This window comes from Sus scrofa, chromosome 15 (genome assembly GCF_054392235.1).
Source record: "Sus scrofa isolate SSC_HxYL_T2T_F1_AM1 chromosome 15, Sscrofa_HxYL_maternal_Yorkshire_Landrace_v2.0, whole genome shotgun sequence".
NCBI classification, from domain to species: Eukaryota; Metazoa; Chordata; class Mammalia; order Artiodactyla; family Suidae; genus Sus; species Sus scrofa.
The window spans coordinates 109893459-109917084 of NC_139397.1; the positions used below are offsets into that span (position 1 = coordinate 109893459).

The 23626-nt window shown below is 33.2% G+C and overlaps 1 protein-coding gene across 11 annotated transcripts in view; it reads left to right on the forward strand.

Annotated features, from left to right (window-relative positions):
* Window positions 1-23626, forward strand: part of GLS (glutaminase) — an 84870-nt gene that overhangs the window by 23943 nt on the left and 37301 nt on the right. For 4 of the 11 annotated variants that reach the window (XR_014829395.1, XR_014829396.1, XR_014829398.1 and 1 more), the window contains exons 6-14: window positions 3114-3277; window positions 7523-7581; window positions 15090-15123; window positions 15893-15925; window positions 16012-16070; window positions 17939-18005; window positions 18556-18606; window positions 20822-20998; window positions 22901-23032. Coding sequence is in view for 7 of the 11 variants with exons in the window: in XM_021076049.2 (XP_020931708.2) it covers window positions 3114-3277; window positions 7523-7581; window positions 15893-15925; window positions 16012-16070; window positions 17939-18005; window positions 18556-18606; window positions 20822-20998; window positions 22901-23032 (742 nt within the window). In the remaining 4 variants the exon portion in view is untranslated. Of the gene's footprint in view, window positions 1-3113; window positions 3278-7522; window positions 7582-10478; window positions 11095-14498; window positions 14549-15089; window positions 15452-15892; window positions 15926-16011; window positions 16071-17938; window positions 18006-18555; window positions 18607-20821; window positions 20999-22900; window positions 23033-23626 lie in introns of those variants that run through there. The other 7 variants (XM_021076049.2, XM_021076050.2, XM_021076052.2 and 4 more) reach the window with 4 other exon arrangements.

Genomic DNA, 23626 nt, shown 5'->3' on the forward strand with positions numbered 1-23626 from the left:
TAATAGAAATTAGCCCTTTACCATGATATAAATTCAAAAGGCCAAGAAGTTTAGATTTTTGTTTAATTTAAAAAACACAACTGAGGAGTTTCTGCACAGGGGTTAAGAAGCCAACTGCAAGAGTTCCTGCTGTGGCACAACAGGATTGATGGTGTTTCAGCAGCAGCAGGGACCCAGGCTCAGTTCTCTCAGCCCAGCAATGGGCTAAGGATCTGGTGTTGCCACAGCTGTGGTGTTGGTCGCAACTGTGGCTTGGATTCGATTCCTGGCCCGGGAACTTTCATATGCCTTGGAGTGGCCAAAAAAGAAAAAAAAAAAATCTGACTGCAGTGGCTTGGGTCTCTGTGGGGTTCTTATGGAGGCCTGGGTTCGATCCCTGGCCCAGCACAGCAGGTGTAGATCACAGCTGTGGCTCGGATTCAATCCCAGGCCTGGGAACTTCATATACTTTGGGTACGGCCATTTAAAAAAAAAAAAACAAACCTGAGACAATAACCTTATACTAAATCTTGCGAGGTGTTTCATCTACCTTACAATTGTAGTCTTGCTATTTGAATATTTATTGTCCAAGAAACTGCAGTTAGGAATTTGCTTAGGAAAAGTAGACTTGGCAGAACATGAAATTATTTGCTAATAAACTACTAATAAAATTATTTTCCCTTTCTTGGTTTGAGATCAGTTACCTAACCTGTTATTTTTGTTCCTTTTGCTGCTGATAGGATTAGCATGATAGTTAAGACAGTAAAACATAATATAGTCTATTACCTGTCAGTTATTTGCAAAATATGCAATATTTCATGAAGTTCGGGAAAGCCATCCCTGGAATGTGCTCACACTGCAGGCATAACCACTGACATATGAGGATCCAGCAGAATTATGAAAAGGGTAACAATGTGAGGACACTTCAAAGAAAATGTTTAAAAAGTCAAATAAGAGAAGTCCTTGGATACTTGCCTGGCAAAGGAGGTATCATGATCACCAAGAGAGGTCCTTTGAAAAATGGATAAAACTCTGAAATATTTTTTTAAGAATGATTTCTTCTTAAGCTCTGAGTTGAACATAAAGATTTCTTATCATATTGAATTTTGTTTTAAAGGTGAGAAAATTTATGCCAAAAAAAGAAAAAGCAATATTTTTTCACTTAGTTGAAGACTTTAGCTCAGAGGTATAAATAATCTTTCTGGCTTTTTGTTTGTTTTTTTATTAAGATAAGCATTTCTTTTTTCACTAAAATATAACTTACATAAAATGAAGTATACAATTCTTAGGTATACACAGCTTGATGAATTTTTATCAGAGATGTAATTTTATCCTAAATTTTGTTAAAACTACAAGTCATTTAGTCGTATAATTTTATATTTCATATTTCAAGATAATGTCTCAATTTAAGTGCCTTCATTCTGAGTAAATCTTTTTATTTTTTACTGCTTGTCCTCCTCAAGTATTTATACTTAAAAAAACATGTGGTTTAACTCATTCAGTCTTATGATAAGGAATCTGAGGCCCCGAGTTGTAGGAAACTTAGTACTACTCGGGTCTCTTAACTTCTAGCCTGTTGTTCCCTCCATTATGACAGACTTTTATCTTCATCTGGGCCTGTGAAACGGTACTGAGCATTTAGTGTGTTGAAATAAATGTTGGGTGCTATGAATGGACACAAATGCATGAGAAGATATGGCTTATTCTTATGGAGCAAATTCCAGTAGGAAGTGATATTCCTGTTTTATATTTAGAGGAAATGGTGTATCTTGTACTATACATTTTTATATTTGGAGGAAATTATTATCACCTAATTCTTACATATGTCTTTTTTTCTTTTCAAACATACTTCGTTAATTTCCTCATCTACAGAATTTAAAACTTGACTTTGGATTAGAACATAGGTATTTAAAATCCAAAGCCTGGTGTTCCTGTTGTGGCACAGTGTAAACAAATCTGACTAGTATCCATAAGGACACGGGTTTGATCCCTGACCTTGCTTCAGTGGGTCAAGGATCCAGTGTTGCCATGAGCTGTGGTGTAGGTTGCAGATGCAGCTCAGATCCTGCATTGCTGTGGCTGTGGTGTAGGCTAGCAGCTATAGGTCTGTTTTAACCCCAAGCCTGGGAATTTCCATATGCCACAGATGTGGCCCCCAAAAAAACAAAGGTAGTAAGACAGGCTTTTGTCAAGTTTTAGAATGATTGCCAAGTTGAAGTTATAGTCAGGCTTAGCAATTATACATAAATTTGATAGGAAAAATATAAACTCTTGGTATTTGTACATGTTTATTTTCCATCATATACATAGAAGTGAGGTGGCCCTTTGAGGTCTCCATTAACCTCTGTTTGTCCAGGGGTAGTTATTATAGTGCCCAGTTTCACTATGAAAAAATTTCCCTCTGAATGAACAAGTCCCTGTATTATATTGAGACATTGTTTGGATCACCTGGGATACTTGAGCAAAGAAAACAAATATCATACTGCCCTTGTGAAGCTTACATTATAATGGGGCCCTTGTGAAGCTTACGTTATAATGGGGCCGGTCATAGTTTTTTCCTTTTCAAACCTGTCCTCTACTTCACGTGCCTCCCGGTTTGTTCTGTTGTATATCTACATGGTGATGATGATTGCCATTAGTAACCGGTCTGTCAGGTTTGTAAAACTGGATGCTATTTCTTTTAATGGGGCTGCGGTTGTAGAAAGCTATGGTTCACAAGATGAGGCATTTATAGACAGGGTCTCAGGGAATGGTATTGAATCAAACTGAGCTCCATTTAAAAACTAACCATAGTTGAGCCATGATTAAAACTATGAGTAAAAAAGTTGACTAATTTCTGAAAGGGCTAGTTCATTTTTTATGATTGAATACAGAGGGTAAGGGGAGTCATACCCTCTTGCCCTCGGAGGCAATTTTTTCCACATAACTTAGTGTCTAATTTTGAACCATTCTATAACCTGAGTACTTTTAAGCTTTTGCCTTTTTATTGCAGTATCCTTAAACATATTTATTCTTTAATCTCCAAGTAAACTTGTTGAATTACGAGAAAACTGTTGTAAATGAGAACTAACATGTAAGTAATAACTCCAATCATTATATTTTTATCTTAATTTTTAAAATCTACTTTTAAATAGGCATTCTATTGGAGATACCAAAGTTCCATTTTGTCTTCAGTCCTGTGTAAAACCTTTGAAATATGCCATTGCTGTTAATGACCTTGGAACAGAGTATGTGCATCGATATGTTGGGAAAGAGCCAAGTGGATTAAGATTCAACAAACTTTTTTTAAATGAAGATGGTAAGAATTATATAAAAGTTTCTGGGAAAAAGAAGTACTTCATTTTACTTCAGTAGTTTTTTTTTTTTTTTAAGAAAATTAAAAGCATTCACACTGTGTTATTTTTCATGGGATTTCTGTGAAACCCATAGAGATAGTTTAATCAACTACTTTAAAAAATAGTTATTTTAGGCATCACACAGCTCTGGAAAGTGGACTGGAGAGAAGATGGCTCAGGAAGTAAGATTTTCATTTTGTGACAACCTATAGGGGAATATCTTACAAATATATAAAATCTTAGCGTGTCTGGGATTTGCTCTAAGGTAATTGAGTGGATTGTAGTTGGGAGTGCCGGGTATGATTTTTACTGTATGTTGGTAGTCATTGAGGCTGTGAGTTACGTGTGTGCTTATATTCTTTCTACTTTTGTATATCGTATATTCTTGAAAAGTTCCATAATAAAAAGCTTTTATGGTGGCCCTGGTTGAGATGGTGTTTTTGCTTTTTCTCTTTCATAACATTGAGCATTTGAAAGAAATATGTGTTAAATAGTTGAATAACTCAGAAGTTTTATTACTTTATAGGAATCCAAAAGTAAAGGGGGGGGCAAAGGTAGTTAGTGCATTTGATCTGCCAGAGGTTTTAAATCTAAATATCAATCTCTAGATTGGTTTCTATTTTTTAATCTTGCAGGAGTGAAGGAATTCAGTGGTTTCAATAATGATTGTGAGAAATACGCTTTTTTATTTTTTGTTTCTGCTGGATAAAAAATGAAATGTGCCTTATACCTCTTATTTTTTTTTTTTAATGAAGTTATAAGACTGGTATTTCTTATGCTGCTGCTTCTTTGAGGGCATTTTCTTCTTTAACCATAATCTTTGCATCCTGATGTTACACTTGATTTTATGGAGATTACTGTAAACTACCAACTTCAATAAGTACAGAAGAGTACCTTATTTATTAAACTCATTGACATCTAGATTTAATATGGAAAGAATTAATATTTTTGTTCTAACAAGATTAAACATTTTACGAGAAAAATCATTATTTTCCCAAAAAGACAAAGTTGAATAAACAAGGGGGTTCTGGGGAATTGATAGTTTTGAGAGAGGTATTTAAAGAGTAGAAATTAACAACTATAGGAATTTGAATGTGAGGAAGTATTTCAGAAACAAAAAATATGTAAAATGGGTTCGGGAGTAAATGAATTTAACATTATAAGTTGTATGTTTTTTGCCATGTACATTTTGGTGACTATTAAGTCTGTAAGAAAAAAATCACATAAGAACTCAGGAATTTAGCACTGTTTTATAAGTGACTGTAAAGTTTAACAAGAGGTTTTGCCTTGATATTTATTCTTTGACTTTTTCCCAAGCGTGAGCCAGTATCAGGAATCTTGAGAACTAATGGGAAAATGAAGGCTTCACTATAGTATTACACTCCTTCTTGAGTCCTGCATAGGTTCTGTGCTCTAAAGTCTTCGTTTTTGACTAGTCCCAACAAGAAAACAATTTGTAGGTCTTTTTTGTATTTAAATTTTCAAGGGTAGGTATGTGGTGAACTGTGCACTTCGTATATGTGCTGATGTATCTGTACCTAGCATTATAAAACTAAAACAAATGTATTAATGTTAGCTTTATAAGATCGTGATGATAAATATTATTAATGTAAATATTATGAATATGTAAATTAATATAGTGAATTTTTTCTACCTTATAGTAGAAATTGTTAATCAACACACACACATATTATTTAAAATTTGTTTTAAAATTTTATAATTTATAATTTTATTTTTTTAGCCCATTTTTTATTGGAATATAGTTGACTTAGTGTTGTATTGGAACAAAAAAAATGACTGATAATGTCAAAAAAAAAAAAAAGGACAGATACATGAATATATACAAATACAACTATAAACTAATTTAGCACAGCCTGATTTCCTTACTTTGCTTTTTGTCTGCATATGGTTTTTCTTTCAGATGGATAATAATTGGAAATATTTTGGTTTTTGATTCCCTTTTTACCATGTAGTATTTTTCTGTGATAGTGTTGCTGTTATTTTCCATGCTCTCAAAGAAAGCAGACTTTTCTTAGCATAATTTGGAATAGGTGAAATCCTAACTACTGGATAGGTTAGTACACCTGTACTAAGTTTTTATTTTAACTTTTGGAACTAGTCATTGTCATGGGCAGCCCCAAATGTGCAATGTGATTACTAAATCACATTGTTGATCTTAACATTGATGGAAAGTAGTATACTGTAAGTTACCCAATTTTTTATCTTTATTGATTTAAATTTTTTTTTATTGATTTACTATGTTCTGTCAATTTCTGCTATAAAGCAAAGTGACCCAGCTACACTCATACATTATTGATTTTTCAATGAACATTTTTAAAGTTTTATTGAGATATAATTGACCTGCCTACCAAATAATTTACACATCATTCAAAATTTACAATTTACTGGCTTTTAGTATATTCATAGAGTTGTACAACAATGACCATAGTCAATTTTGGGACACTTTTATCATGCACAAAAGATAACCTGTGCCCATAGTAGTCCCGATTTCTACTTCTGGAAACTAGTCTACTTTGTGTCTCAATGGATTTGCCTCTTGTGGACATTTCTTATAAATGGAATCATATTATATTTAGTCTTTTATAACTGGCCTATTTTACTTAGCATAATGTTGTTTTTTCTTTTTATGACTGCACCTGAAGTATATGGAAGTTCCCAGGCTAGGGGTCAAATCAGAGCTACAGCATCAGGGCTACGCTACAGCCAAGGCAGCAGTGGATCTGGGCTGCATCTGTGATCTATCTGCAGCTTGTAGCAACACTGTATCCTTAACCCACTGAGTTAGGTCAGGGATTAATCCCACATCCTTAAAGACACTATATTGGGTTCTTAACCTGCTGAGCCACAATGGGATCTCCTCTAGCATAATGTTTTTAAGGTATCTTCATGTTGTGGCATGTATTGGTATCATTTTTTTTATTGCTGAATGATATTCCATTGTATGGAACATTAATGGGTAAACAGAAAAACATTTTGTTTACCCATTCATCATTTGGCAGGATGTTTGGGTTGTGGGTTATTTTTCACTTTTTGACAACCAGTCAGTGATACTGTTGAGAATATTTGTATATAAAATTTGTGTGCACATACTCTCTTGGTTATATACCTGGGAGTGGAATTGCTGGATCATATAGTAGCTCTTCAGAAGTTTGAAGAATTTCCTTGTTTAGCTGTAGGCTCATCTGACAGAAGGTAACTTGCTTAAAATTCAAAGAGACAATAATGTAGCAGTAACTTAAGAATTCTGCTAGATTTGTCAAGTTCAATAAGAACTTGTTCCCCAAAAAGGTATATTACTACCACAAACAGATGAGGAATTATTCTTTCAAATAAATGTTTTCAGGGAGTTCCCTTGTGGCTTAGTAGGTTAAGGATCTGACATTTATCATTGCTGTGGCACAGGTTTGACCCCTCTCCTGGGAACCTTCTCATGCTATGGGTGTAAAAAAAAAAAAAAAGATTAAAAAAAATGTTTTCAGTGCCCTAAGAGTTTTGTGTTGGGCATTTATGCTCTGAATGAGCATATAATCAGTTGAGATTTGAAATGCTATTTGTTATAAGAATTTGGAGAAGAGGTAGGATTTTGGATGAACTTAAATTTTAAGTAATTTTTTAATTGTGTAAGAAACACATAAACACAAAAATAAAATACTTTAAAAAAAGGAAAATTGGGTCTACACCAGATATACCTTTTCCAAGGTGGTTTTTAATAGTAATATTATTTGATTGCTTAAGGATGTGCCAGGTACTTTCTGAACACTTCACGTTTTTTAATTCACTCAAATATTTTGGCTTGCTGAAGTATTGGTGCTGTTATTACTCCCAGTTTACATATGGGAAAATTGAGGTACAGTGAAGTTCAGTTACTTACCCAGGGTCAAATAGGTAGTAAATAAATGGCAGAGTTAGGAAATTTGGATGTGCCAAACACTACTGTTTACTGCCTTTCTGTACTTGAATCTGTTTGTCTGTGTAATTGTAACAGCTTCTTAGGAATGTGTTACTGGTTTGATATGTAAGTGACTTAAATGCATTCCTTCACTTTCTAATCCACCCTCCCCCCACCTCAAAAAAAGAACTGTTAACAGTGGCTTACACAAGGAAAATAGGTATAGGTTGGTGGGAATAACCTATGTATCACAGAAAATAATATCATGTACCTAACGCTATTGCTTTTGTATTTTCAGATAAACCACACAATCCTATGGTAAATGCTGGAGCAATTGTTGTAACTTCATTAATAAAGGTAAAATGTTGACATTTCCTTTTATTCTAGTAAAATTTTTAAATAATAAGACATAAAGTTGAATCTTATTTATGTAGAACTGTGAAGTTTTCTTTTGATATTAAATTAATCTTAATGGTATATGGTTAGGATTTTAATTTACTTTAAAATAAATAATGTAATTTCAAGGGCAAAATTAAAAACAGATGACTCGCTATAAATTCCAGCAGTTACTCTTGACCTGAAGATCTGGCAAAAATTCAGAAAAGAAGTCTGCTGAACAGTAGTCACAGAAGTTTTTCTTCTTAAAGTTTTAATATTTTTTTCTTTCTCTTCTTTTTGGCTCTTCTAGAATGAACAGATGTAAATAGAATTAAGTGTTTTACTGTTTGATGTTTCTCATCAGCATATGTAGGGACAAATGTTCTAGTACTTTGTGTTAAGACAAAGTACATTTACTCTTGAATATTCTCAAGTCCTTTGTACTTTCATGAGCTGTAATCAACAGTTTTCATTTGAACTTGTTTCATTTGTTTTACTTGAATCATATAATAACTAGAATAAGACTTATTCTAATTATTGTTATATTATTTTTCCTACTCTTTGGTTTGCATTGTGTATTTCAGTTTTTTTGGTTAAGTGTCTAGTTTGACTTAATAATTGGAAATGTTAATGTTTTGAAATACGTATTTGAAAATGGTTCCATTGTGTGATTTTTAATTTTTAATTCGTTTCGTTTCTATTCAATTATATTTCATTTGTGTTTGGAACATTTATATATCTCTTCAGTAAATCTGTTCCATGCTTGAAAAAAACGTAGCTACATGGCTTTGTAGATGCATTACTGAGGATGGGATACCCTGGTTACATAAAGAATGTTTGAATATAAATTAAAGCCTTGACCCAGTTAATAATTTATTTAATTTGTATGCTAAAAATTCTCTTTTAACTTTCATGAATTTTTTTATTGTTGTTGTTCATGAGAAAAAGCTTTTAAAATAGAGGAGTACTATCGTAAGAATATGTATGTTGTTATTTTAGGGCAGATGCTTTGTAAGCACTGGCCCACGTAGTCATTGTAACTCCAGTGATGTAGGTATTATAGCCAAGTATTATTTTTTAACATAACTAATTTTAATAGACTATGGAAATTTTCTTTTTGCCCAGCATATCATCTAGTTATTCATGACTATTTTACATACGAGAAAAATTGTCACTTTGAGGCGAAAGAAACTTGTTTATCATAAAAAAATAGAATAGGAATATGAGCTAGACGTAGTCATGTCTTCAGATAACTTACAGTATAGTGTGGAGTATACACCAGTAAATAGGTCCTTACATTGAAATTTAATACATACTATGATGAGAAAAAAGTCTCATTAATAATTCAGATTTGAACAAGTAACTTAAATTAGAGGTGAGGAAAGTTATGATAATAAAATGTATATGTTAGTGATTGGTGAGAAAAACCACTAGAATGGTTCTGAACCTTTTTTGGGGTCTTCCCAGAAAAAAATGTTCACCTACCATGATTTTATATAAATGGTAGCAAGTTCACAGACCTTTTGAAGCTGATCATGAAGCTCAGTTTAAGAGCTCTTACACTGGAGAAAGATTACAAGGCACAACAATAGTATTTTCAAGAAAGGGCATATGTAAATGATTAATAGAAGTCTTGCTTAACTGCATGCTGTTAAACATCTTTTGTTTAATGATTCGTGGGCTTAATGTACTACACTGAAATGCTGCATGTGGGAAATGCATGTCTGATCATATCACATCATTACTTTAGTTTCACTTACCATGTTCAGTCACAAGCCATAAACTGTATATTGAGCTACATTACTATGAGCACTTAGAAGCAGTTAAAAAAAAAAAACACACACATACACAACATAAGTGTGGTTCAGTGTCCAACTATGCAAACATTTAACTGAGACATCCTGTATTTACAAATTTGATTGGTGATTTTAAGTTTATAAACATTTTAAATTTACTGACAAAGTTGGAAATGAGGTCTTGGGCTGTGGCTCATATTTAAGGGCACTTTCTTTGAATTTTTTGTTTTATTTTTAGAAAGTGTTTCACAAGTTTTGGAGGGTTTTTTTGTTTTAAATGAAGTTCGTCTAAATATTAGAGGGGTAAGCCTGACATACTTTGTGTAAATTAAGTGTTCCAGAATGTAATACTTCCCTTAAACTCTTTTTAAAAAAGAATTCAAAACTTTTATAAATACCTGTTATCTCTGCAGATTCTATGATCACCTATTTATTAATTGGTAGTTGAAGTAATAAAACTATAGCTAAAGGGGTCTTCAAGCTCAGCCCTCTTATTCTATAAATAGGTGCGATGAGGAAACAGACTGGATTGGTTCTAACAGCAGTAGAATTGGGCTTGAGCTAAATCTGGATTTTCTATGTGCTGTTTTTTAGAATTCACTCTTGCCATTTTTAGTGTAGGTGTTAACTATATCTCTTGATGATGTCTTCACCTTTACCTAGCATAGTTATATTGTACAAAGGCAGGAATTTTATTTTCCTAGTTTAACTTATACAAAAGATAACCAATTTATTGAATTAAAAGTCAGTCTAGTTTTCAGTGAGGTATATAGTCATTCTTTGGACATTAGTCAGTTGTCTTGCTATCTATAAGAAACTAGGCCTCTTCTCAAGGAGTTTGCATTTTGAGTTCTCAAAGTGTGGCTATTTTACCATGTCAGATGTGAATTCTGTTTTTTAGCTTTTAACTGATGACTGTAAGGCTACTTTTGTCCTTTAAAAATTCAGGACTTTATTATGGTGCTATTGAAACAATTTTCTTGTGTTATTCCCCCTTCCACACAAATACAAAAATTAATAGAGTCTTTAGTAAGACTCTTTCTTTCATAATTTTGTAGTATTGATATTTTTTCCTTGTAGGATTGGTGGTGATCCTCAGGAAATGGGGCAAGAGGCAGAGCAAATGTTCAAAAGGATTAGCAGATTGTGGAAAAAAGGAGGATTTGGACAGAAGGAACCTGTTGCATAAATTCTTAACTACTAAACTTGTAGGAAAACTCCAATATTTAAAATTTTAAACAAAGCTATATAGGTAAATACCTTCATAAAAACAAATGTCATTTTTGTACTTAAAATGCACATAATTAAAAAAATAAAGGTACTATACTTCTGTTCTTTTTCTCTGTGGTAGCTGCTAAACTTAAAGGAATACTTTTTGATGCAGTTTATTTGATGATGATAATGTGGTTGCTTGATTTAAAGGAAAGAGTAGGAGTTCCCGTCGCGGCGCAGTGGTTAACGAATCCGACTAGGAACCATGAGGTTGCGGGTTCGATCCCTGCCCTTGCTCAGTGGGTCAAGGTTCTGGCGTTGCTGTGAGCTGTGGTGTAGGTCGCAGACGCGGCTCGGATCCTGCGTTGCTATGGCTCTGGCGTAGGCTGGCAGCTACAGCTCCGATTCGACCCCTAGCCCGGGAACCTTCATATGCCGCAGGAGTGGCCCAAGAAATGGCAAAAAGACAAAATAAATAAATAAAGGAAAGAGTAAAAATAAATCTGAAAGGAGCACAGTTATTCTGGCTAAAATAGCAGTATCCTTATGTAATTTTTTAATCTTACCTAGCTTCAGTTTAGAAGTTAAGATCTTATAGCTTGAGGGTTAGGGTGGGAAAATGAGGACAACATGTTGTAATTGTTACACTTCTGCTTTTTTAAAGAGTAAGTTGCTTTGTCTTCTATGTTTATGTCTCTATTTTAGTGGTAGTTTTGGTATTTGTCATTTAAAGAACTCAATTTTTTTTTGATCAGAAATATTTTTGAGTTTAAAATATTGGAGGTTTTTTTCCCTCTTAAAAAACAAACAAAAAAAGCCCAGCAATTGGGAGTTCCCCTCATGGCTCAGTGGAAATGAATCTGACTAGTCTCCATGAGGATTCAGGTTTGATCCCTGGCCTTGCTCAGTGGGTTAAGGATCTGGCTTTGCCCTGAGCTGTGGTGTAGGTCGCAAACATGGCTTGGGTCCTATATGGCTGTGGCTGTGGCCAGCAGCTGTAGCTCCTATTCGACCCCTAGCCTGGGAATTTCCATATGCTGCAGGCGCAGCCCAAAAAGCCAAAAAAAGAAAAAAAATAATCATGCTCCAAAAAAATTGAGACAAATTTAGTTAATATTTCTGTAATGTTCAGTTTGGTTATGTTAGCAATAACCTGTTGTACTTGCTTATAAGGGACATTTTTGAGGCATTTTTTGGCTCTGGGGAGCAATGGATGATTCCTTGAACTTGGTTAAATTCATAAGAAAGGGTTATATTGGCAGGAATTCCCTAGTAGTCTACTGGTACTTTGACTCCTGCGGCCTGAGTTCAATCTGGGAACTGAGATCCCACATCAAGGTGCTGCTTATGATGGCCCAAAAAAAAAAAAGGGAGAGAGAGAGAGAGAAAGGATCGTATTGGCTTATTTACTTCATGTTTTTATCAGTTGATATGTTTAAGGGTTTTTTTGTTTTTTTGGTTTGTTTTTTTAAATGAAAGTCAGGTAATGTCGTCAGAATTCAGTTTTCTGTTACTTTATTTTTAGGGTTAATCTTTGAAAATACTAGATGTAGAACAGTTTTTACCTGTAATATCTATTTTAATCCTCCATGTATTATTTAAGCTTTAAAGCATTTTCTTTAGTGTGATTAAACCAAGTGGTTTATAAGATCATTTTTAGTTACCTCTTTTTGCCTCTTCTAAGCCTTTTTCCTCTATGATAGCTAACTTTCAATTGGCTTCTACATCGCCATACTTTATGAATGGAATCAAGTGATTTACTTACAAAACAACTGTGATTAATGCATTGACTTCAAGTGAGTCATTTTAATATTACATTTATTGGCACATGTCCCTGTTAATAGTGATGTTTTTAACCTTTGTTATGATGTTAACATGATTCAGTTCATGGGTATATTGTAAAAATAGGCTCTTAAACTGCTCTAATATAGTTATATTGATTCTTGTAATAGCCAATGTTAAAACTCAGTGCCTCTTTATTAAATATTCATTCATAAAAGCTTTCCTCAAAGGAATGTAAATTCTTTAACTTAATAGGTATAGTTATAGAAAAATAAATTTGTGTAATTTTCTAATCTCAATTCTGATTACTAACCTTTTCAAACAAACCACCGAGTCTGCTTTTTTAAAGTCATGGTAAATGGATTTGAAATTTTGGTAAATATTTTTGTCCAATTTATTTTTTCCAAGTGTTCCTACTGTACTTAACTGTAAATTACTGTAATTTTAAGATTAAAATAACATGATATCTAATAATACCTGTGCAGTGATCTAAAACTAGAGTAAATAATCCTGAGCATGGTAATTTTTTTTCCAAGAGATAAAAGGGTATTGATAGTTTTAAGACTATCAGTATCCAAATCTGTTACCATATGTGCCTTTCTTAAAATTAGCTTGCCTTTGGTCCAGTTTTCTTCCAACTTTCCCAAAGAAAGGCATGCTTCTCATGTCCCAAATTTTGCTATGGTGCAGTACTGCTTCACGTTGTAAAAACTTCTTGGGCACCATCAAAAGAGAACATTTTGAAATATTGTAGTCATGGGTATTGAGGATGTGAATCACTGTAATGACTGGGAACAAATCTTAATATACCAGATTGTTTCCAGCTTTTTGGTCTTAGTAAAATAGAGGATCTAATCAAGTTACTAGTCAATAAGAGTATTAGGTGTAATTTTCGAGGCTGCATTTTACTGTGTAACATTTGTACGTGATAAGATAAATGTGTAAAGGATTGATTGACATTGTTATAACGAAACCTTTCCCTGTTTCCATCTACTCATCTGTTGTCTGCAAGATTTCTTAACTTGTATATCTGTAAAAATTTAGAGTAGTAAGAGAATTAAATTCCTTATTCAAATAGTAGAGAATATCCACTGATACATGAACTAATTAAAAATCAGTTATAATTTTAAAGAAGAAAAAATATTCTGTAGGAAGTTTTGTAATTATTGTAGAAAATTGTTAGCAAGTAAACTTTTTCTCTTAACTTCATATGAAAGATTTCAAACATACGAAATAAGCTGAATAGTATAACCAGCCCTCATCTACCTCTTTCCTGGGCTCAATTTTCATAACATCTGTTCCTTCACCCTTCTGTATCCCACTACTGAAGAAGTAATAATGGTTTTTGTTTTTTTGTTTGTACAATTTGTTTTTGCTTTGACGGGGGTGGGGTGGGATTTATTCTAGGTTATTTTTGTATGTGTATGTGTGTTTTTTTTTAATAACATCTTTGCAAATAAACTTCATACTCTAAATTTTTCAAAATGAAAATGACATGATATAATGATTACTAGATCCTACGTATCCTTAGGATACATGAAATCTTTCCAAGATATTACAGGGGCACATATATTTCATCAACTTAATGTAAGTGCTATTTCTAGGCAGATAATAAAAAGCATTAATCAAGAACTTTTACATCTAAATGGGGAAGTTTGAGAGACTTTCCTGAGTCAACACAATTATTCACATATCTTATTTTGCCTATTTATATAATCTGCCAGGATAATTCGAGTAGGTTATCCAAAATGTTATATAATGATAGACATTGATAAATAACAGTTGTTTCTTTAAAATATCATAGAAGTAAAACTAATTGTATTTTAATTTTAGTAACCAAGAACATGACCATAGTCAAGAATTGAGACTGTTTTTGATTTTTTTAAAAAATTAAACATGGCAGTTAAATGAAAATTTGTACAGTTTAGGTCAGAGATTGAAAATTAAATCTAACTTGTTTATTTTACACTAATTGTATAACCAGTAATTATCCATGTGACATCCCAATGCAAATGCTGACATCTTTTTCCGAAAGAGTTGTTTTTTTGTGCTTTTTCAAAGGTTAAAAAGGTTTTTGTGGTTTAAATGTTGTTACATATTTTACAGCATTAGGATCTATGGAATATTTTGACAACTGCAACAGTTCAATGAAGTTGGTAATTTCTTCTTTTAATTATTTTTCATTGAACAGCTTTGGAGTTAACATTTCTACGTTTTGATTTCGGGTGTATTATAAGGAAAGAAAACTTAAAATACATCAAAGGATGCTTTAGAGAAAATAGGTATATAGCATTTATAGTACGGCTGTAGCTGAATTGTCCTTATCTCATTTAAGCTTCGTTAATGCCTAATTTTGATGAAATAGTGTGGTACTCTTTCCAGCTACTGACTGTATGTGTAATCACATATTCCTTTATAAGCAAGTTAATTTGTAAAGTTTCACAGATTATCAGCTGCATCCTAATCCACTTATAAAGTGGAGAGTGAACCTGGCTTTATTGAATTGAATGATGCTTTGGTATAGGTTTTCCCCCTCCCCCCAATGCAAGTTTAAAGTGTAATGTTTTAGGTTTTTTGAGGATAAAGTTGAATTTTTTTTTAAACTTTAGTTGTCAAATTATTTTAAAGCTGTTTTAAAAATTAGAGATGTATTGTTTCTTTTGGGTGCATATCACCAATTAATACGTTTGATTTCAGATCTACACCTTACTGCTTTGTAAACTTCGCCGAGGTAAAATGAAACCATTTGGCTACTTGAACTGATCTACATTACATAGGTTTTTCCTATTGACATTTGCAGTAGCTAACATGTCAGAACTAGAAGTGATGAAACAATACATCTTCGGTACTCTGAATTGGCATAACACTAAATACAAATGTAGCTATGTTTTTTAGTTTCAAGTATTGCTATAACAAATGAGATATTAAAGGTAGAGCTTTCTCTACATGAATAAAATGTATCCAGAATGTTGACATATACTAGAATTGTAAAAGAATAGTTAGTTTTGCAATATAACTCATTTTCTAACTCTAATACTGGTTTAAGGTTATTTTAAAAATATAATAAGTAGATCGTTCTTAATTGAAAACCATAATTTATGTATACTTAATTCTTTGCTAAGGGTAAAACTTTATTTTAAGTTTTTTTTTAAATGGGAAATTAAATGATTAATATACATTGTAGCAGATTATGTGGTGTTATGAAAGATAAGGGGATTTGAGGAACTTGTATTTAAAATTTCTCTAACTTTGGGTTGGGAAAAGTTATACTTAAAATAAAGCGTTCCCTTTGTAATACAGATCCATTCTCAGCACATGGGTGTCAATGTAAGAACGTGTAAAATCTTATTTTACCTTAGAAGTATTTCCTAGATTTAAAAGTACTAATGCACAGTATGTTAATTATAATGGTAGCAGTTTGAAATTTGGATATTTTATTCACTTAAAGCTTAACTGGGATGGGGCTTATATTAACATATTTATGTCTCATTTCTTTGCAGCAAGGAGTGAATAATGCTGAAAAATTTGACTATGTAAGTATGATAGAGAATTCATCTTTCATGCTACATTCTTTATATTTGTTTTTTGATTACTAATACTTTGTAATTTTGGTTTATAGGTAATGCAGTTTTTGAATAAGATGGCTGGTAATGAATATGTTGGATTCAGTAATGCAACGTGAGTCTAATTTGTGATTAGGTTTTTATAAGAAGTCAGATCTCTTGAAATTAATTTTTAAAATCTAGATTATAAAATTTTAAGTACTGTTTTATGACTCAGTGTATATATACTTCAGGGAATAAATAATTATTTAGAATTTGGTCAACTGAGAGAAATGTATGATTTCAAATTACCTGAGGGAGAACACTTAAAATGTTTTAACAAATTTTAATGAGCTTCTTATGGGAAATCATAGAATTAGAAGGGACCACAAGTTTACCTTAAGTGACTGGCACCTGTTCAATTTTCTTTTTGTCTATAATACCTGTTTTGCCTCTTGTTATCTCTCTGTGGTTGGCTAACTTAATTTTTACCCCAACTTTTTATTTTGAGATTTGCAAGTCCACAGAAAAGTTGAAAGAATAGAGGATGAAAATCTGAATATCTTTCACTTATATTTTCTGATTAATATTTTGTCTCATTTGCTTTTTTTCAACCTGTCTCTTTTTTAGATGGATAGTTTAAAATATGTGTGTCTTTACACATACATACATGTACATATATGCAAATGTGTGGGGTTTTTTCCAGAACTGTTTGAAATTAAGTTGTAGGCCCTGGGAGTTCCCTTTGTGTCTCAGTGATTAACGAACCCAATTAGGATCCCTGAGGATGCGGGTTCCATCCCTGACCTCTCTCTCAGTGGGTTAGGGATCTGGCATTGCTGTAAGCCTGTGTGTAGATCGCAGATGCAGCTCAGATCCTGTTTTGCTGTGGCTGTGGCGTCACCAGTATGTATAGCTCCGATTTGACCCCTAGCCTGGGAACTTCCGTATGCTGCAGGTATGGCCCTAAAAAGCAAAAAAAAAATTGTAGGCCTCTTGAAACTTCACCCATAAATAACTCAGCATATATGTATCTTAAGAATAAGAGGAATTCCTGTTGTGGCTCAGCAAAAACAAACCTAACAAGTATCAAGGATGTGGGTTAGATCCCAGGCTTCACTCAGTGGGTTAAGGGTCCAGTGTTGCCGTAAGTTGTGGTGTAGTTTGCAGACACAGCCCTGATCTGGTGTTGCTGTGGCAGAGGCCAACAGCTATAACTCCTATTTGACCCCTAGCCTGGGAACATCCATATGCTACAGTTGTGGCCCTGAAAGAACAACAACAAAAAAAGAATAAGAGCATTCTCCTTTATAACTGTATCAGCCACATACTTACTAAGAACATTAATTTTAAAATATAATGATATTAGTCAATATGTAAATTGACTCATTTACTCAACTCTCCTGTAAATGCCTTTTATGGTCTTTTCTTTTTTTTAAGGAACAAATCAACATTCATGCATCACATTTGTTACGTGTTTTTTATCTTTTTATTATTTTTCTCAGCCATACCTACAGCATATGGAAGTTTCTGGGCTAGGGTTGAATCGGAGCTGCAGCCTCTACCACAGCTCATGGCAATGCCGGATCCTTAACCCACTAACCCACTGAGCAAGGCCAGGTATTGAACCTGCATCCTCATGGATACTAGTCAGATTGATTTCTGCTGAGCTTGAGCCATGGCAGGAGCTCCTAATAGTATATTTTAATAGTAAAATATTTGATAATTTAAAAATTAGCTTCTTTATTCACAAAATATGAATACTAGAAAGGGCCTAGTTCATTTCAGTTCTTTTACAGTTGAGAAAATTAAGGCAGAAAGAATTGTTCCTTAAATGACTTGCCTAAGGCCACATAGCTAACCTGTTGACAGAACTGGGATTGGAACCCAGCAGCCTTGACTCTTAGGTCAGTGTTCTTTAGACTGCACTTTGCTATACATATTAACCTACAGAACAATCATGCTTTTGCAGAAAGTAAATAGAGCAGTTTTTTTTTCTTCTAGGTTTCAGTCTGAAAGAGAAAGTGGAGATCGAAATTTTGCAATAGGATATTACTTAAAAGAAAAAAAGGTATTTTCAATTTTTGTTTTTATTTCAAATTATTCTTTTATTTAATAAAATACTAGAAGATGTATACTAAGAACTCAACAATAGCTTTTAAGCAGCAGCATACAACTGAGGTGCAGAAGTTTTTCCAGAACACTCTTGAGTTAAAGTCTGAGTGTTAATATTCAATTGATTTGTATTTGGTAGTCTTAAATATTTTACTGGTAATATTAATGCAATTTTTCCTTAAGGATTGGCCCATGTTCAAAAATATAATGCTTAACTATTGTTGATTACACTTGATTTTCAAATTTTAAGTGGCTGATAGAATAACTTGGTTGATTAATTATGAATTAGTTTATCATTGTCGGTTAAACTAGTATCTAGAAATCTATATGTGATGTTATTTTGCCTTATTCATTATTTCATGTCTGCATACTTTTATAGGTTGTGTCCTATTTCGTTCTCAATTAAAATGAAATGTTTTTGTACATTTTAACTCAATCTCCATGTATCTTTTACCTATGTCCTCCCCCATGTGCCTGTATTTTTAATTCCCTTTCCATTTTTTCAGTGTTTTCCAGAAGGCACAGACATGGTTGGTATATTAGACTTCTATTTCCAGGTAATTTACTTCAGCTGTATGCATTATGTATATAAATGGGTGTGTCACATTTTGCAAAATATCGATGTCTCTGAAATCTTGGCTCTGGGCTGAAAGAAAACACATTTCCCATTGACTTTTGAAAAATTATCCTCATATAAGGCAATCTCTTGTCTATATCTCCCAAAAAGTCATGTCTCAGAATATAATAGGACAATTTTTTAAAATGAAAACATTATATTTAAGAAGTGTGAAGAATAATGTAGAGCTCCAACAATTGGTTTTTCTTTATTGCAAACTGAGCCCTGCTTTCTTAGTTTTTAAATTGCATTTGGGAGTTCTTGTTGTGACTCAGCAGAAATGAACCCAGCTAGTATCCATGAGGATTCGGGTTTGATTCCGGCCCCGCTCATTGGGTTAAGGATCTGGCATTGCCTGAGCTGTGGTGTAAGTTGCAGACATGGCTCAGATGTGGCATTGCTGTGGTGTAGGCCGGCAGCTATAGCTCCAATTCGACCCCTAGCCTGGGAACGTCCATATGCCACAGACATGGCCCTAAAAAGCAAATAAATAAATTGTGTTTGAAGGAGTTATTTCTTTATCAGTTCATATTCAGCCTTCTAAAGTGGCTATTTCTGTTTGTTTAGTTCATTTCTATAGTGTCACATAGTGGATTTTCTCAGAGGAGCTCTCCATATTCGTTGGAGAGGGGGTCACTTACATAATCTACTGTGGTATAGAGCTCAATTTAAGGTGGCCTTCCGAGACATCCCTCTCCTCCCTGCATATTTTTGATTCAATTCATTCTTATAGATTTAATACCATTTGGTGCCTCCGAGTCTGTAATGTAAAGCTCATAGTAACAATAATTGTTCATTTCCAATTTACCTTACATTTTCCTGTCCTTATTTTTGAAGTTTCTTTCATTTTAAACTTTTAGTTATCTTAAAGAATATATAAAGAAATTGATAATAAAGTTGATTTGATGGAAGTCCAGGTCACAGTTTGGCAGCTGCCCGGTTGAAGAACTGTGAATTGGGAATCCAGTCTACCAATATAAAATCAAAGTATGACTTGGCCCCTTTTTAGCCATGTGACTTGGTTTCACTGTCTGTAGCATATGCTTGACCTAACTTTCTGCATTACATTGATGATTATGTGAGATGTGTGAAATTGCTTTGAAACTATAGAGTGTTACATAAATATGAATATAGCATCATGTTTACTTTTTATCCCTTATTTTGCCCTTATTTTTCCCTAGTTCATATGTGTTTCTTCCATATAAAGTTTCTTTTCCTTTGATATATATATTTAACTTTGGCTATTACTTAGGTGCTAATAATGATCTACTGTGAATTTATATACTTTAGGGCACAAATCAAGAGGTAGCCATAGAAACCTTACTTGGCTCTTTTGGAGAAAGGCTACATCTAATTGAACATCTATCAGTGTACCAGGATAGTACTCTGAAATTGGAATTTGTCAAATTTGAAGTATATCACCTTACGACAAACAAAATTTCCACTAATTGTAAATTAGGAAATGGTCATTGGAGTTTAAATCTTTTTAAGAAAGCTTTTCATAATTAAATCACCTTTATACATAGTAAGTAGATTTTGAAGTTTGAGTAAGGAAAATTGTAAATTGAGAATGCAGTCTTTTCTCCCTTTTCCCCCTTCCTACCTTCTCTTTCTCTTCCACTTTCCCCTCAGTTTTGGTTGCTGTTAATGAAAATTAAAATAGAGCATTTGTTTATTGTTTTAGTTTTATGGGTAAATTTGGGTTTGGTGTGGTGTTTCCATAATTTTGATTTTTTTTTTTAAACTTTTTTTTTAAAACGTAGTTTTTTTTTTTTTTTTAAACATAGTTCCTTTTTTTTTCCTGTTGTTAAAAATAAATATTTGTGTATCCTTCAGAAAGCATTCATTTTTTAAGCATGTTTGAATATCACATGAGGCAATTAACAAAACTTGGTGCTTTAGGGGCTGCTGCTTTTTATCTTAGTTCTTCCATTAAAAGACTGAATAACTGGGCAAATTAGAATAAACTTTAAATGGGCTAGAATGTTGTTCAAATTAAAATCTTTGTGAGGTCATCAAAGTGTATTAATATCCCTTTGGAAGAAAGATTTCAGTTCTGTAGGAAATACCAGATAAAGTAAATTATCTTAGGAGTCAGTTGTAATACTAAAAATATGAGCCTAAATTTTCAGAATTCAGTTTTTTCTTTCTTTTAGCTATGCTCCATTGAAGTAACTTGTGAATCAGCTAGTGTGATGGCAGCAACACTGGCTAATGGTGGCTTCTGCCCAATTACTGGTGAAAGAGTACTGAGCCCTGAAGCAGTTCGAAATACACTCAGTTTGATGCATTCATGTGGCATGTATGATTTCTCAGGGCAGTTTGCTTTCCATGTAAGTAATTGTTTAATCTTAACTTCTCTGGCAGGAAACTAGTTTGGACTAGCTCTTTTAAGAATGTAGTTTGAACTTTGCTGTACATTAGTTTTTGAGAGAGAGGCTTGTTTTCAAGGTTAATTTTTTACGGAATAGAGTTACAGAATATGAGTAAAGCAGTCTATGAACTTCAATTTTAATTTATAGAACTTATTTATTTTTAAGGCATTTCATTGTACAAGCTTTGGTACTTTTAGTTATTAATGTTTAATGTTATGGTGATTACATACCTCAAGAATTCTTTAAGTTCAGAAACAGTGCATAAGTGATGTTTAACATCTTTGGTTACAACCATGGGTGTTTTAAAGGCCTTAAAGTATATTAAAGTTAAAGCTTAAAAAATGTACTTCTTTAAGCTCCATTGTACACTTGCCATCTGCAAAATGTTATAAACTTTTATTTCATTTTATGTCAAGTCGTAATGCCATAAAAATTTCTCTGAAAATTTTAAAACTTCAAAAAATAGATGCACTTAAACACAGTATTCAACTTCAGTAATTATCAATACAAGACCAATCTTGTTTCACCTATATTACACCTACCCCACTGTTTTCATAGTTGATTATGTAATTCTCAATGGTAAGGACTCTTAAAAAATCCACAGTACCATCATTATGTATAACAATCTAAATAGAATTTTAACCATTTATGGCATCAAAATGTTTAGTCAATGTTCAGATTATCTTAAAAATTATTTATGATTTCTTTGACTTGGATTACAAATAAGGGCCATACATTGCGATTAGTTGTGTCTCTATTATTATTTTTTAAATCTATAGTCTCCCCGTTGACCTCTTTTTTCTTGTTGTTTTTGGTTGAAAAAACTGAATCATTTTGCCCATATAGTTTCTCAGAGTTTAGATTTTGCTTATTACATTCCTCCTGTTGTCCCTTGTATTCTCTGTAAATGGGTAGGTCTCCTTCAGGTGATTACTTTGTATTGCTTACTTTTCTGCGAGATTACTTCTAACAAGAGGCATTCATGTCTGAATGTTAGTAAGCCATTAATGAACACTGTCCCGATGACATTAGTTTTGTCTTTTATCATAATTATTATCAGGTTTTACATAATGTTAACCTAAGTGTTTTGAAGAGGATTAATTTGAATTAGTACCATCCTATCTCTGTTCTTTAGAATTTCTCTGTCAATGTACCATAGAGAATCTTTGCAGAAGATATAATTTTTCAGTGTTTTTAGTCAAGTTTTTTTGAAAATAACTTTTCATACTTAAAAACAATATTTATTACAGAACAATTAGAAAATACAGTCAAAAAGAATAAAATAAAAATGTGCATAGCCCTACAGTTACATCTATTTAGATATATAATCTGCTTTAATGCCTTAGAGTATATGTTTCAAAACTTTTCTCTTTCTCTTGTTTTTTGTTTTTGTTTTTTTGCTTTTTAGGGCTGCACCTGCAGCATGTGGAAGTTCTCAGGCTAGAGGTTGAATTGGAGTTGGAGTTGCCACCCTATACCACAGCCCTGGCAACACCAGATCCAAGCCACATCTGCAACCTACACCACAGCTCACAGCAACACCAGTTCCTAAACCTACTGAGCGAGGCCAAGGATCATACCTGCATCCTCATGGATACTGGTTGGTTTCATAACCCACTGAGCCACAACTGGAACTCCTGAAAACTTTTTGTATATTTAAATATATCCAAACTGTTTTTGTGAGTGTCTTTTCATTTCCTAGAAACATATTGATAAATACTTACCTATAACATTTTTAGTGTTCGAATTCTGTTGTGTGAATAAATCCCATAATTTTTAAACCAATTTTCTTATTCTTGGACGTAACTTTTCTTATTTTAAATGTTAACATGAATGTCCATTTTTAAAAATTATTTTCAGGTTGGTCTTCCTGCAAAATCTGGAGTTGCTGGAGGCATTCTTTTAGTTGTCCCCAATGTCATGGGCATGATGTGCTGGTCTCCTCCTCTGGACAAGATGGGCAACAGTGTTAAGGGAATTCACTTCTGTCATGTAAGCATATTTTCTTAATGAAAATAATGATCATGTAAGTTGAGCCATCTAGTGATTCTACTTTTATACTCCTTTCCATAGTGTATTGATTGTTGGCACTTTGCCTTTCAGTTACCTGGCTGTGGTGGAAGTGTTCATAGAGGAGCTTTAAATTTCCTCCATCAGACAGCTCCCATATAATCTTCACAAAAACTACATTTGTTTGATGGGGTTTTTTCCTTGATGGTTTTATTTTAATTCTCATGATTGAATTTTCAGTTTCCAAAAGCTCAGCAAAAAATATTAAACATGGAGAAGACATTTAAATCCCAACATAAATAAGATTGTTACAGTTATAGTATCATTTTTAATGTGCATGGTTGAATATCTTTGTTCATAAACTACCTTTAAAAGCTTTTTTTTTTTTTTTTGAGGAAATAAGCACTGCAATTTAAAATTATTACTACTCTTTTTTTTTTTTTTTTGCCATTTCTTGGGCCGCTTCCACGGCATATGGAGGTTCCCAGGCTAGGGGTTGAATCGGAGCTGTAGCCGCCGGCCTACACCAGAGCCACAGCAACGCAGGATCCAAGCCACATCTGTGACCTACACCAC